The 14,743-nt window shown below is 35.1% G+C and overlaps 3 protein-coding genes across 7 annotated transcripts in view; 1 reads left to right on the forward strand and 2 right to left on the reverse strand.

Moving 5' to 3' along the window:
- The first annotated feature begins 435 nt into the window (after nt 1–435).
- Nucleotides 436–5,692, forward strand: LOC126371462 (delta(14)-sterol reductase TM7SF2). Its single transcript, XM_050016768.1, has 4 exons — nt 436–777; nt 862–2,150; nt 2,863–3,280; nt 3,540–5,692. Exons 2-4 carry the CDS (start codon nt 864–866, stop codon nt 3,824–3,826), a joined length of 1,992 nt encoding a protein of 663 aa, XP_049872725.1. The 5' UTR covers nt 436–777; nt 862–863; the 3' UTR covers nt 3,827–5,692.
- Nucleotides 5,693–8,507: 2,815 nt separating this feature from the next.
- LOC126371529 (calsenilin) overlaps nt 8,508–14,743 on the reverse strand; it is a 318,344-nt gene continuing 312,108 nt past the window's right edge. For all 5 annotated transcript variants that reach the window (XM_050016855.1, XM_050016854.1, XM_050016852.1 and 2 more), the window contains 3 exons: nt 11,556–11,629; nt 10,762–10,974; nt 8,508–10,082 (listed from right to left, as the gene is read on the reverse strand). In XM_050016855.1, coding sequence (XP_049872812.1) covers nt 9,972–10,082; nt 10,762–10,974; nt 11,556–11,629 — 398 coding nt within the window. In that variant the 3' untranslated portion in view covers nt 8,508–9,971. The remainder of the gene's footprint in view (nt 10,083–10,761; nt 10,975–11,555; nt 11,630–14,743) is intronic.
- On the reverse strand, nt 12,776–14,277 carry LOC126371559 (small ubiquitin-related modifier 3). The gene is made up of 3 exons (XM_050016887.1): nt 14,115–14,277; nt 13,843–13,959; nt 12,776–13,310 (listed from the first exon to the last, which is right to left on the reverse strand). The coding sequence occupies exons 1-3, from the start codon at nt 14,130–14,132 to the stop codon at nt 13,170–13,172; spliced, it is 276 nt and encodes a 91-aa protein (XP_049872844.1). The 5' UTR covers nt 14,133–14,277; the 3' UTR covers nt 12,776–13,169.

Here is a 14,743-nt window from a genome sequence, read left to right on the forward strand (position 1 = left end):
AAGCCCCCACCCTCGGAGTAGACTCCTACTCCGAACCCCAAACGAATTAACTCAAAAGTCCGCATAAACTTTTGAGTTATGAAGCGGCTTCCCAGCACGAAGCGAAAATAGGCAGATACACTTTGTTTATTGAATACTCCAATATAATAACACTCGCGAATGTCTTCCGACTAACTTAATGCGATCATTAACCACAAAACACCACTTCGTATTAATTATTTAGATTACTCAATGAAGAAAGCAACTGTCCCGTTCCCGTTTCCCGCCGAAAAGCCAGTAAATAATGTACAAACATGTTTTTTTGAATCGGTATATTTCCAAAAATTCCAGGTAGATTGCCTATCTATTACAGTCGATGTTTACATTATCTATTATTTTATTGCGGGAAAAATACGGTTTTATCTAAATAAATCGGTAATTTACTTTATTTGGATAGGGCTGCATCAAATATAGGAAGTTAAGCTACCAACATTAAAATTATAACTGTTAGTTTTCTATTTGTTCCTTTCTTTTCTTTGAGACAAAAAGAGATACAACAATGACACTTCCGGGATAAATATAGCGGCAACTATTTTTAGCCAATCACAGAACGCCTTTTCAAATAAATTCTTCGGCGTCGTTGGCGCTTGGCGTTGTCGGATTGCGTTTCGCTTGTGTGGCGTTTGGAAATCGCGTTGTGTATTGTTGTGAATTTCGATTTGGCGTCTGTAAACAAAGAATATTAAAATTTCTATATCTTTTGATACTGAATCAATGAATATACAATTTCTTTGACAAGTAAGTCACCCCATGTGGTTTTCGTGCAGTGATAATTTTAGATCAACAAAAATAAGTTGTCTAACGCGTGTGATTTGATTCCAGTAATGTCAACGAGAAGCGGTCGCATAAGGCCTACTTTAGCTGAGGCTAGTCCTCCAAGGGTTCGGAAAGGTGTTTCACCGCCGAGGCGGTCTCCCGGACGGACGAGGAAGAGTTCACCCCCCGTGAGGTCTTCATCCCGCAAGTCACCTTCACGTAAATCACCCAGTCGCAAGCCAGCCTCTAAGTTTCCCGCTCGAAAGTCGCCAGCGAGAACTACTAAGGAGGCCACTGAGACTGCATCCCAGAAGTCGCCTGCAAAACGGCCGGCAATCAAATCTGATGTTTCTGTAAAATTACAAGATTTTACAAAGCTGGATATATTCCGGGGCACGCGATCAAGGCGCTCCGAGTATTCCATCAAGGACTTGCAAAATGATTTGCCGACCCTGGATAAAGTTGATAAAGTCAATGGTGTTGATGCTTTGGACTCTAGTGAAGTGTATGGCTTACGAAACAGGAAATCAGTTGATGAGGTGACACCTCGCAGATCTAGCCGGATTCGGGAATTTGTTGAGAAAGTGCCAGACATCCGGAGGAGTCTCAGTAAGTCCTTAAGCAAGTCGTCTATTAGCAAATCTGTTAGTCAGTCGATAGACACTTACTCTGATGACGAACACTCTGAAGAAGACTTGATGAAAACGAAATCAGAGTCGGTGACTAGGAAATTAGCGACACCGCTGAGGGAGAGTGTGAGCAAGCTGGCACAAGTGAGCAGCCGATGGGAGTTTGGTGGAAGAGTAGGATCTGCATTATTGATGCTCCTACTTCCAGTGACAATATTTGCCATTCTGTTATCATGCACAAAATCGTGTTCAGCCAAGTCTCTATTAGATCTGTCTGCATACAAATCAGCATCAGCCTGGTTTAGCTGGGAAGCACTAGCTGTTGTTACTACGCAGAGCATAACACTGGCCATGTTGGCATTTGTACCAATACTTGGAACAAAAGCTGACCGAATGGATGAATCTGGCACAAAGTATTATTTCAATGCATTCTTCTCAAGTATTTTCACTGTAAATGTTTTATTTACACTGAGTTACTTTAACTTGTACAACAGCAATATATTGTTGAGCAACTATTTGAGATTGGCAGTGGCATCATACATATTGGCTGTTATTTTGAGCATCATCTTGTATGTGAAGAGCCGTAAAATGGATGATAGTGACCTGAACCCTTATGGAAATACTGGATATAAATTATATGACTTTTGTATGGGAAGAGAGATCCATCCATACATCAAGAATTTGGATGTCAAAATTTGGGTGTCAAGGATTGCCAATATAAATACTGTGAGTATCTATCTCTATTTATGTAGTTATAAATTTTGTTATACAATATTATTTTACCCTGCTTTCATAGTATATAACATAACATTTTGTTGTAGTTTCTAATATCAATGCCAATAATGTAAATAAATGCAAATTTATTTCTTAGGAAGTCTCATTGTGTTTTATCATTCATTATCAATTATGTATTTTGCATGCAATGCACTTGATAACAAAGGCTTTAGGCCTATCAATACCTGCTACTTGAAGCATTCATTAAAATGGTTTTCATTTTTGTTAGATTTCATTGGATTTTTGAGTAGTAAGTAGTATACTGTTCTAACGTGTATTCCTAATTTGGAAAATACAATACACAATCCTTTATTGTCCTGAAGGAGCACATAAAACAGGAATACAAATTAAACAAAGGTTGCCTTACTAAATACCTCTTGATAGTTCAACACAATTACTTAACTTTTTAAATATTATTTTAATATATTTTACATACATTATAAAATAAGAAGATTTTTTATGAGTAAAGTGGTGAATATAGACAGTTTACACTCAGGTCTCCTCTAAATTATGAAAAATTAAGCATACATAGCACATGGATGTGTCTTAGCTAACATATTGGCGAAAGTTTCCAAGATGCCTTGATCTTTTTGCCTTATTTTGTTGACTTACGTAATCTGGCACTCTGTTTCATTTTAATAATATATCATCTATTATTTTCCAGCTGATTCTTGCAGTATTAATCTTCCAACACGGAGTGCACCTGCCAGCTAAAGCTGGAAACTTGACCACTGAAAACTACAAGGAATTCCTGAGCAAAGTACAGTTGAAGCCTACAATCCTTATATTCTCAATGATGCAGATTATCTATATCCTAAACTTTGTGATGAAGGAGTATAAGATTACTACCACATTCTACTGGCAATCTGAAGGCTTGGGATACCTACAGTGTGTGGCTGCGGCCCTGTACCCGTTCTACTTCACAACAATATCTAAATACATAGTAGACACACAGTTGTCCCTCTCAACTAACGCACTAATATTTGCTTCAACTCTCTATGTGCTGGGATTCTTCTTAATGCTTATCAGTAACAACATTAAATATGAGTTCAGGAGAAATCCTCTGCAGCCAAGCTTGTCAAGTAAGTTTAATCCTTTTTATTACTAATTTTAAGTTTATAGCCCAATTAATTATAAATCAAATTTATGCCTAGATGTATGTATTGGTGTTGTGGACTTTACTTAAATTTTTCATTACTTTTTAGTTTTATAACTCATGCCTCAGCTTTTCTCTCAATGCTTGAGGGGCATAAGGATTCCATCCTTTTCATTTACAGTATTATTACATTTGAAGTACATCTTTGCAACAGATTTTAAATACCTTTTCTTTTTACATTTCAGACTTAGACTCGATGCCGACGTTCCACGGAAAAAAACTGCTTGTGTCTAGTGTTTGGGGTGTGGTTCGTCATCCGAACTATGTGGGTGACATTCTGATACACATAGCGTTGGCACTGCCAGGGATATTGTCCCAGCAGTATGTGGCTGCAGTACCGGCGTTACTTACAATAGCACTGCTCCTTCACCGCGCCTGGCGGGACCACGCCCGGTGTCGGAGGCGCTACGGGGCCGCCTGGGAAAGGTATTGCAAACGAGTCCCCTCTATCTTTATACCCAAAGTTCTATAATCATGCATAAAATTAAGCCTCGTCATGATAACTCAATGGTTGTAGCATGCAGCCCAAATATATTGACTACGCGTTAAATAAACCAATTCGATTGGTTGAAATACGACGTCTTACGCGATATGCGGGCACCATGTGTTGGTTGTAGGCTTTATTCTATTTCACAGTTTCGTCCAATGAACTGCCGGCTCTAATTCAATGCAATGGTTTTCTGAACTTGCAAAACAATAATTTTATCAATAAATAACTGTATATTGAATGCAATGATATTGAAGAATAGTTTCAGTTAACACTTTGATATAATAATAAAATTTTGATTTATTGACTACATAGAGTATTTACGATAGTTGGATTTTATCTTAAAGTTGCCGAATAATCGCTTAATCAATTATTTACCCCTAAATAATCTAAATATCGATATGCCTATTGATAGTATTGATACTATCGACATTGGAAATTCTACAATTATATCGATTATATACTAAAATTGTTAGATATAATTGATTGTAAAATAATTGCAATACTATCTATTATGTGTATTGCAATAATCGATTATCGAAGATACTATTGTTGTATACTTTAAGCAATATTACCTAAAGAATTTTCAATATCGATAGTATCGATTTATTCGATAGGCATGTCATTATCTAGATTATTTAGGTGCTTAGAAAATAATTGATTATCAATCAATATACAGTCGATTATCGGGCAACAATATACTAACCAAACCGTGGCAAGTTTGGCAAATCATCCAGCATTAGTTTAAAATATTTACATTTTTTGTACATAATAATTATGTATTGTGAATAAATAAATTTCATCAAACATATTTTGAGATAATTGATGCTAGTGAAAGATCTCGAGTAGTTAATTTTACATAGACTATTATGTAATTCTAATTATGTTGTTGCTTGAGATTATATCTGCCATAACAGACCACCGGACAAATGAATACTAAATTAGCTCTCTGAATTATAGTAGGTATTTAGGTTTATAGTTTTATGAAATTATGTTTTTTAATTTTTATTTGATTAAATTCTTGAGGCGTTCAATGTATTAAAAGAACAACATAGTGTTGATTAGTTAATTATAATGTAATGAACTGAAATAGTACCAACTAATATAATCAATCATGCATATTTTTTATTGTTTTTTACAAGAAAAATAGGTACATTTTTGCATTTTTATCATACCTATCTAAAAGTACAAACATCTAATTGCAAAGACTTGATAAAATTTCATAACACCTGTTAATGTAACAGTTGAAAATGTGACGTTTTTTACATTTTTATAGTACTTAGGAATTGTATATTAATTATACATAAAACATAAATTACATTTTAAAGTTGTATTAAATGGCTATTTCAATCGATTAAATATTGTATAATCTCTATTATGGTCTGTTTTACAATACATTTGAAGTTTTAAATTATCTTAAGTTGTGTGTGAGTAGGAATATTGTGTTCCGGACAAAGTGTGCCTCAAACTATTCTCTAAGTTAGAGTAATCGCTTCAAAAGCATGTAATATTAGTTAAGGTTTTGCTCATCATTTAAAAAGACATTGAAGGTATGAAATTAGTCGAATGTTAAATCTCATGAAATGTTCCGCCTCACAAACGTAAATACTTAAATTGAACTTGCCATATCACATTCACCATTTTTTAAATATTTGCTCAAATATTTCAATACTTAGATCTACTTATTTTATCACAGGATATTTTCTTCCAAAAGGCGCACTTCTTTAGTTAAATCTCTTCTTTTTCTAGTATAGTGTTTATTTAGCAAAGAAAACAATAATTTTACTCAATAATTTTATTTCTGTTCGAATCACAATTATTTTTAGTGTGTCACGAATCTTTGTGTTAATACATTTTTGTACAGTAAAACATTGTTTCATTGATACAGTCCCTTGTTGTTGAAATAAAACTCAATTTTCATTGCAATTTATTTAATTTTCTATAAAATACACATACGATTTGTAAATAAACAATTCAATATTCAAATATCTAATTACAGATTTCGTTTCTAAACAATTTCATTTCTTTTAAGACCACGCTAGAATAACTTAAGTACTTTGGGTACATTAGAAATAAGGAAGTATACATAGATAGTTTTATTTGTAATACATGGGTAGATATAGAAATTAAAAGGCCATACAAGTCTCAAAAAAAATGTTTCGATCTCATTTAGCAAATCTTATGCAGACAGAAAAAAGTATGTAAGTTTGTTTTTTCTTTCATTTTCAAGGGACTTGTAGGGCCAAGGGCTAATTGTACCGTATTCTGTAAAGTAGGTGCGTCTGCATGGAGCTACGTCTTGTCTTCCAAGATGACTAAAAATGATTGATATGTTGTTTCGTTTTTGCGAATCAATCTGATACATATATCTAACGCACAGGTAGCGGACTAAACTTGGAGGACTTGGGTGAATTTCGAAGTAGTCGTTTTGCAAATATTCAGTTACAAGTGGGTACTTGCTTGGTAGTAAAGTCACAACTGGATATTTGGAAAAGCCACTCGGTGCTCTGAAATTCACCTATATATGCGCGCGCAATCACAAGTGCCTGCGCGGATAATACAGTGTCTCTCATACAAAATCGTGTTATTGAATGTTTAATTCTATTCACCCGAGTCAAAAAGAGTTTGGCCTTAAACAATTCCGCACATATTGTTTGTAGATATGACAACGCATGCAACAGCAACTAGGTACACTAAAATAACTAACACCAAGTACCTGTAGACTTTAAACTAGTACATGGACCTTATGATAGAATCGATATTCAATAATTTCTCTTATATAGGCCTACGTAACGCTGGAAATAAATACACGCAGAGGTTTCAGTGAAATAACCGCTGACAACTTATTATCTTTCGTACAAATAACTAAGTTACAATATTCAGTGCTCATGCACCATCTCACAATCTACCTATCTATAGTATTTATTTTCATTTAAGTAAGTAAATATCATACCAAGTCGGTGACGTGACGTACTACGTACATTTATAATGAAATTGTTTTTTGTGTATATTTTATTTTAAGCCTCAGTTCAGAGACGGCGGCAACCGCGCGGTTGCCGCGCGTATTCAAACCACAGAGTAATTTTATTGCTTTCGGTCCACGGTTTACTCGTAACAATGTAACAAACACATAGTATACAGACCTATACTATTTATGTCACGCGTTACACGAGTGTGTGACACATTTGGTTATGAGCGATTTTCTCCATTTCGCCTGCAGTGCGTTAGACTGCCGCCATTTTGGCAGCGCGTACTTGCTTTCTCCATGTAGAAACTTATATTTTACCAAATTAAATATAACTGTCGAATTAATCACAATCTGTTCAGTAGTGTTTGCGTGAAAGAGCGACAAACATACATCACCTTACAAACTTTTGTATTTATAATATCAGTAAGGCGAATTTTACATCAAACTACACTGTGGTATGAAAACGCGCGGGAATCACGCGGTTCCCGCCGTTGTGAACTAAGGTTTATACCTTAATGGCGCTAGAGAAGGCTACGTTCACACGATCGTTTACAATACATCATCCAGTTTTGGCACAAATTATAAATATCGACATCGTTTAAAAAGTGTTATTTATTACACACCGACACATATTTAAAACTTAAATAGTACCTTTATTCATCTAAAATATGATTAATGAGAATCTTTACACATACCATTAAGCATGTGTTTCGGGTAAATAATGCAAGGTGGACAAAATACATTTAGGGGACCTAGGAGCTTTTCTTGTTATATAATATGTTATGTAATAATATCTAAACTTCAATTCATAAGACCTGAATTTTAACACTTATCCTATGCTTTGTTAATACCTATTCATAAACAAACCAAGGTGTCTTGCTTCTCGTTCTCACTGATTTGTATGAGGGGTGTTAGAACATATTTAGAGGAAGACACATAACTTTCTTAACTATTTAAGCTCGCCCAATAAGGTGTTTATATTTCAAGAAAATACTATTTCATCAAGTGCGAATCTTTAGATAAAGCTTTTATATCGTGGACACCAGATAGGTATAATTATGTTTCTATTCAACATGAAAATAATATATTAATTAATAATAAGTACATAACTATTTAGTTGCATTTTTCATCACTTTAAATCACATTACTTTCATAAATATTGTTATTAATAGCATGGCGCGTCATCTACCATTCATTTACTTTTATTGTGATAATGAACAATGTTTATTCTGCCATCTAGTTATTTGGTTCCATTTAACATTCACTATGAAAATATACACATTTAACTATTCAATATTAATTAATTGTTTATATACATCTTTATTTACACTGATAGGTAATTTCTTAAGGTACATATATTTGTTTTAAAAACATGAACTAAGTTCATTAAACTCGCTGAATGTTTATTTGGGAACACTGTTCATAAAATGTAACTTGATGTTTATAAAAATATTTTAACTCCTATACTTAATTCAAAATAAAACTCTTTAGATTTTAAAATTGAAATATAAATATCTACGAAAACTTAACAGCTTGAGTAGTTTTATATCTTTCTTGAATTTAATATCGTCGCCACAATGAAACAAAAAGTGAACCATAATTCCCATAAAATGAATGCGATTGCGTAAGCGATCTTTATTTTATGGCAGTGTTATGTTATGACCTGTTTCATTTATCAAATATTACAAAACTTAGTCATAAAGTTGCTGCAAAATATAACGCGGACAAATAAACGGGAAGAGAAATCAAGGACAAAACATCAGTCGATGCTTAAATATAAGTAATATACATGTAATAAATAATTATAATCCTTTACGGGTACTGAGGTATGGATATAATTCCTATTAAATTACCTTAAATAAATAATTTAGTCTAACATCTAATAAAAATGGCCGGAACGATTTAAAAAGAAGAAAAGTAAGAGGAATATTTAGACATGAGGCAAGCATAGAATGAAAATGATTTGGAAACATATAAAATTAATGCTATTTACAAGTTATTTACAATAGCTAAGTTGAAGTGTGAGAAGGAATATTTTTTAAAGATCGCGCCGAAACGATGATAATATTTATTTTTTATTAATATTACTAAATCGAAATTACGTCTACAAGAACAGTAACAGTAAGAATTTTAGAATTTAATTATTATCGATGATATTCAGTTCAAATCTACTGTTTGGTTTCAGAGGAAATAGATTCTAAATCACCACGTGGTTTTGACTAGACTAATGAATATCTACCTACATTTTAGATTTAGATCATGAAATTATGCGCCCGACGAATAGATTTTACAATATAGAAAGTGTGCCGCAAATGAGCACCAAAAGTCGATTTTTAATGTCGCGCATAAAGATGAAAAGTGATTTCCTGATGTTTTTGAAATATTTTTTATTTTCCGTTTGATATTATAAGTAAATGATGGTGTACATATAGGTTTATCTTTAATATTAAATGAAACGAAACTACCTAATTAGTACAAGACTTTGCAAAACAGTTAGGTAAGTATTTCTCTATCTATACCTACAGACGACGCGCAAGTATCTATTCAATATTCCATCTGAAAAGTAAGGAAGAGTAAGCGTTTGAAAGACCAACGCAATGGTATTATCGATCGTTACGAAGAATTCTCTGGAAGAAGTTTTATGTACATGAGGGGATAAACTTGTGATCAAGGCGGGTTCCCATAACATAATGGATGCTATACCACTGTCTCCTAATTTGATGCAGGTTGATCTACCATCAGAGAAAACACCTTTATTCGTGATACCTTTGTTCAGGACATTATTTTGGTTTATAATTAGGTTTATACCTCTTGATAAGTAAATGGTGGTTGTCCACAGACCACACTACTGCACTGCTGCTGGATATCTGATAGCAGTAGATATTAAAAGTCATATCCGATGGAAAGTGTTAATATTTTGCGTTCTTGTGTCCTGGCTCTTGGTAACCTTGGCAGAAAGCCTGCTGTGTGTCTATGTAACGCGCGTGACGACTTTCTGTCTCAGGACCTTCGCAGGACAGAACACTAATATCTGCCAGACTCATCAAGTGATACAGGTACATAAATATTAATAGGTGTTTTCACGTCAAATTAGCAGACAGGGCTACAGAGCAACGGTCACGGCGCGCGGCTAGGGTTGGCGCGCACGCCGCCTGCAGGATGTCAGAAGTTGCTATCGAACACGCCCATCGAGCGGATGATCTCCTCGTCTCGCAGGCAGCAGTCCAGGAACTCGTCCAGGGTTAACACCCCGTCGCGGTTCAGGTCCATTTTCTGGAATTTATTTAGATTCATGTCATATATACATTGAAAACCATATACTTAATTTTATTTAGGACTACAATGCTTGTAGGAGCTTGTATGTAGCTTGTGTATGTAGCTTCTAACGTCCTTTCTAAAATGTTCGTCAAATCTTTAGACGATGGGTTGATAACTCGTCACCAATTCATCATGCACTCTGGGACAAATCAGGAGGTACTAGGGGTTGTCTTATTGATAGCCTATGGCACCGCCAACCCCAATAGGAATACGAGCGTGACTACATAAATACGCGTAGGCATATTTTCAGTCTTGTATAATCTCCTCTGCTAGATTGGGAGGTAAGTACCTAAAGAAAAGGTCAGTATGCATTGAACTGCTTATTATTCCAAGCACGTCTTCAAATACGATAGTTATTTTGTCGTGTTAACAGGATGGACCAGCTGTACATAACATGGACGAATTTTCATCCACAAATAAGTCCTTAAATATGTAGGTAAGTAGTATGATTACTCTAAACCGGCGCCCGTGTATGAAAAGATTGATGAATGTGGAGGAAGCAAGAAAAGTATGAGAGGATCAAAGAGAATGGAAATCCCTAGTCTCTGCTTCCCCGGTGGGAAATAGGCATGATTTTATGTATGTTAATTAAAAAGTTAGTAAATTGAATAGCTATTCTCGTTTTGGTACCAACCTGAAACAGTCTTTCCACCTTCTCCTGCACGATATCATCATCAGCATTGGGGTCAACGATCTTGCCCATCAGGTCGTATATGGCGGAGACAATCTCCGTCATCTCTTCCTTGGTGATGCATCCGTCTCCATTGATATCGTATAGGGAGAACGTCCACCGTAACTTCTCTTCCATCGTGCCTCGCGATAGTATAGATAAACCCATTACAAACTCCTGGAAAGAACAGAGATTGGGTTTTTAATTTTAGCGAAATTTTGTGAATAGGTAACCGTCGTCATAAGAATAGGAAATCACCACAGATCATAGAAACAAGGGAGATATGCCCTAAATTACATGAGTCCGCATGTCGCCTGTTACTCACATCGGTGTCTGAAGCGGCCGCACCAAGAGATTTCTGGCTGCATCGCTACATCGATTTACCCGCCGTTCATTGCGTAGTAACACAAGCGCTATTTGTAGCTGCGCGTTACCAAAGAAGCAATGAATGACGTGAAAGTTTTATATTACGATCGTTACTTCATATACTATGATCGTTTTGTGCATATGTCCCACCGGTGTATAATAAGCATTCCTTTGATTCTACAGTTTTGTGGGGGAGGTCCGGTGTTGCCACAAATTAGGTAATAGTAAGTAAGTGTTGCTCTAGGAAGGTACTTAAGTATAAAAACGTAAATTCTCAAGAGGAGGTACTTAGTGGACTAAAACATATTATACCGAGCCGTATAAAGATTCTACCTACATTTTATCGATAAGATAGGGGTAAATAATTAATGGACCTAATTAAAGGGTCTTACCTCAAAACTTAACAAGCCACTTCGGTCTTGGTCCAATGTGTTGAAAACGTAGTGCGCATACGAAGCGGTGTTGGCTGTAACAAAAATTAACTTCAGTAAAATATAGGTCAGTGTGCTAAATACTGGGGCATCAAACCGGGTTCGATTCGAGGTCAAAATTAGGAAACGATTTTCTTTGAACCAATGTAATCCGCTTTACGGAACAACAGGGTCCTTAATGTCTCGTACGTTAATCTTTCCGGCATGAACTGTCTGTTTATTTCTGTTCTGACCTGTCTCTCTGTCTACCACAATAAAGTATGTCTAGGTGGGATCTTGTAGGAAAAATGACAAAATGTAAAATGTCTGTTCTAGAAAGCGCAGCGTCCTTTTACTGCCCCTGAAACGACAGGAGCGTGAAGATAAGCTTAGGATAGTGTTGTATACTTGCATATGGATAGCCGAATCGAATAATATCGACTAGTAAGTATAGCACATTACTATTTGTATTATTTAAAACATTATTAAGTAAATAATAGTAATATAGTTTTGTGGCTATCTACCTATATCAATGTAGCTCTAGTAACTAAGTATATAGTGAATCTACCGTTAAACTTGAAATCGCACATCCTGTATTTGTTAATTTGATTAAAATTATAGTTTACGTCATCTGCAGGTGAAATACATACCTGTATCTCCTAGGTAGGTATATAAATAGCTATGACGTCATCAGGCTGATTCTGCTAAACGTAAACATACTGTCTCACCACATTCAACGTACATTGCGGAGTTTGTTCGGAGAGGAAAATTGAATGAACTGCAAAATTCAGCAATGATAGCAAAAGCTGAGAGGACTAAAATAGACCGAGAAAATCAAATGAAGTTTCTGGAACATTCCAACTGCTATCAAGTGAGTCAAGAGGTAGGTATTGAAATACATACCTACATGTTCTATATCAGTTAGGTAGATATAAATGAATGATTGGGCTAAGTAAATAATATAACTTGTATGGCTTAGTACAGGTAATTTACATTATCGTTTTCAATACTGTAGTATTACAGATCTATAAGGCAAGTACTACTACTTACCTTAGATCTGTGATATTGCAGTAGTCAAAACTGCAAATTAGCCTTGCAGTACTATTTGATTTGTTCTTTACAGGTATAATTATTCATTACATTCACTATGGCAACTATTTATTTAGAATAATAGGGGATTACAGAAAAAAAAACAGGACAAATATATGTATTACATTTACTTTATTTCAAATAGGTACATCAGAGTTAAAGACCTGATCGGAATGGACGCATGCCCAATAAATTAGCCACCACAACAAAAAACTGAAATGCTTGCCACATTTACAATACTGGCTGATTCTGACATGTCAACTAAACATTATCACATTGGAATAATTATGTTGAAGTTATCTATAACATTTGGTTTACCTTAAATTTCCTTAATTAAACACTAAACTTTCAAAACTCGTTACAGATAAGCATCAAAGAGTGTTGAAAGTTTAGTGGAACAATTCGTACAGTTACAAATGTTATTAAAATTAACTTAATGTTAAAAAGTTTTGAGATGGGTACACCACGACGATCCCATGGAAAGTGACAGTTCCTTATCTAAAGCGTTTACACTAGATGCACACCACCGGTCTGCTGCTGGTATACTTCTATTGTGTCTCCCTCTTCCATTTCCAGTGACGTTGGGGTATCATTCTCGTTGATTGGCTGCCCGTCAAATCTGAACCGTACTACTTGCATTGACAATCCCTGCAGAAAAAAAAACAGATTATTTATGTTATATCTAATAACAGTCCATCTAAGTTTGCTCAACAAAATGCAATCATTTTGAAAGGAAGTGTCATCAGATAAAGAGACCTTTATATTGATAGTAGGTCAAGGTTGCAGTACAAACTAAATTCCATAACATCAAGAACTAACAAAGACAATTTAATAGAATAATAATATAAAGTAGTATTTGAAACTCTTTAGAACAATAGATAAATCTGCTAGCAATGATAATTAGACTAAAAACAATGCCGTTGCAATTGGACATACAGGTCATTAACCCTTTGAAGGTATTAACCAAAATGTTTATCTCAATAAACCAGCTGGCTATAAAATTGCCACGAAGGTCAAATAAGGATTATTTTTGGGGAGGTTTGTAGGTTATAGTAAGCCGCAATTATGCCGCCCATTACTACGAGGGATGGTCTTGGTAGGTAACGTAACAATTAACAACTACAAAATTAAAATGGTTAATACTTCTGCCTATAATCAAGTGTAAGGAAAGGGCACTTACCGCTCTATCACAATAAGCATTCATCAATTTCCTCAGAGGTGTGTGTTTCTTTATTTTGAACTGGACGATTGCATTATCTTGACCTAGCACTTTCAAGTTGATGTGTTCGCTCTCTCCCTGCAAATTAATCAGAAAACTTATGATAAGGTCAACGCTATATTCTTACGGCTACACAGTATGATATCGAGAAAGTAACCACATTTTACAAAGAACGCCATGTCGCGAGCCAACATTGTGATCAAGAATTACTGACAATACGGCATAACACATACCTTTTTCTCGTCAGACATTTTGAGTTTTGTGTACTTTTTGGAACTATCAACACAAAAACACTGTATCCAAAGGATCTTCAAAGATTATTTCACCAAAGACGCACTACTGACAGATTCACAATCCGGTGGCGTGGTAATGGCGTCCGGTTGGTTCGTCGCGAATGGCTTGGAGGAAGCTCAGTGCTGCCAACCTAAGCGGAATAAAAACGGCGCACAGCAAATGGCGCGCTTCTGCGCAGTGATGTTCGATGCAGTTTACTTTTGTCGTTTTAAATGAATAATGGAGATTTCAAATTTAATGAAGGCTATTAGATATTCACAATTATATTTTTACATTGATTGCACACAAATACATGCATTAAAAACAATTCTTTGCGTGAAGCATATGTTTTCCGTAATGTACGGTTCTTGTAATTAATTCTTAATACTGGCATTTCATGGAATTTCTCTTAAAAGTTCTAATTATAGTTTTTAAAAATCAATAGACCTACAATTGATTTCCTCTTAGAATTGCCAACATAAAGAAAAAGTATCGATTTCCGCCTAGTGTTGTGCCTATCGATACCAGTTTACCGGAAATTGCTAGTGTTGCGCAAAGTCGATAATACGTTCCGTTACACGTAGAAAAT

This window comes from Pectinophora gossypiella, chromosome 12 (genome assembly GCF_024362695.1).
Source record: "Pectinophora gossypiella chromosome 12, ilPecGoss1.1, whole genome shotgun sequence".
In the NCBI taxonomy this organism is placed as follows: Eukaryota; Metazoa; Arthropoda; class Insecta; order Lepidoptera; family Gelechiidae; genus Pectinophora; species Pectinophora gossypiella.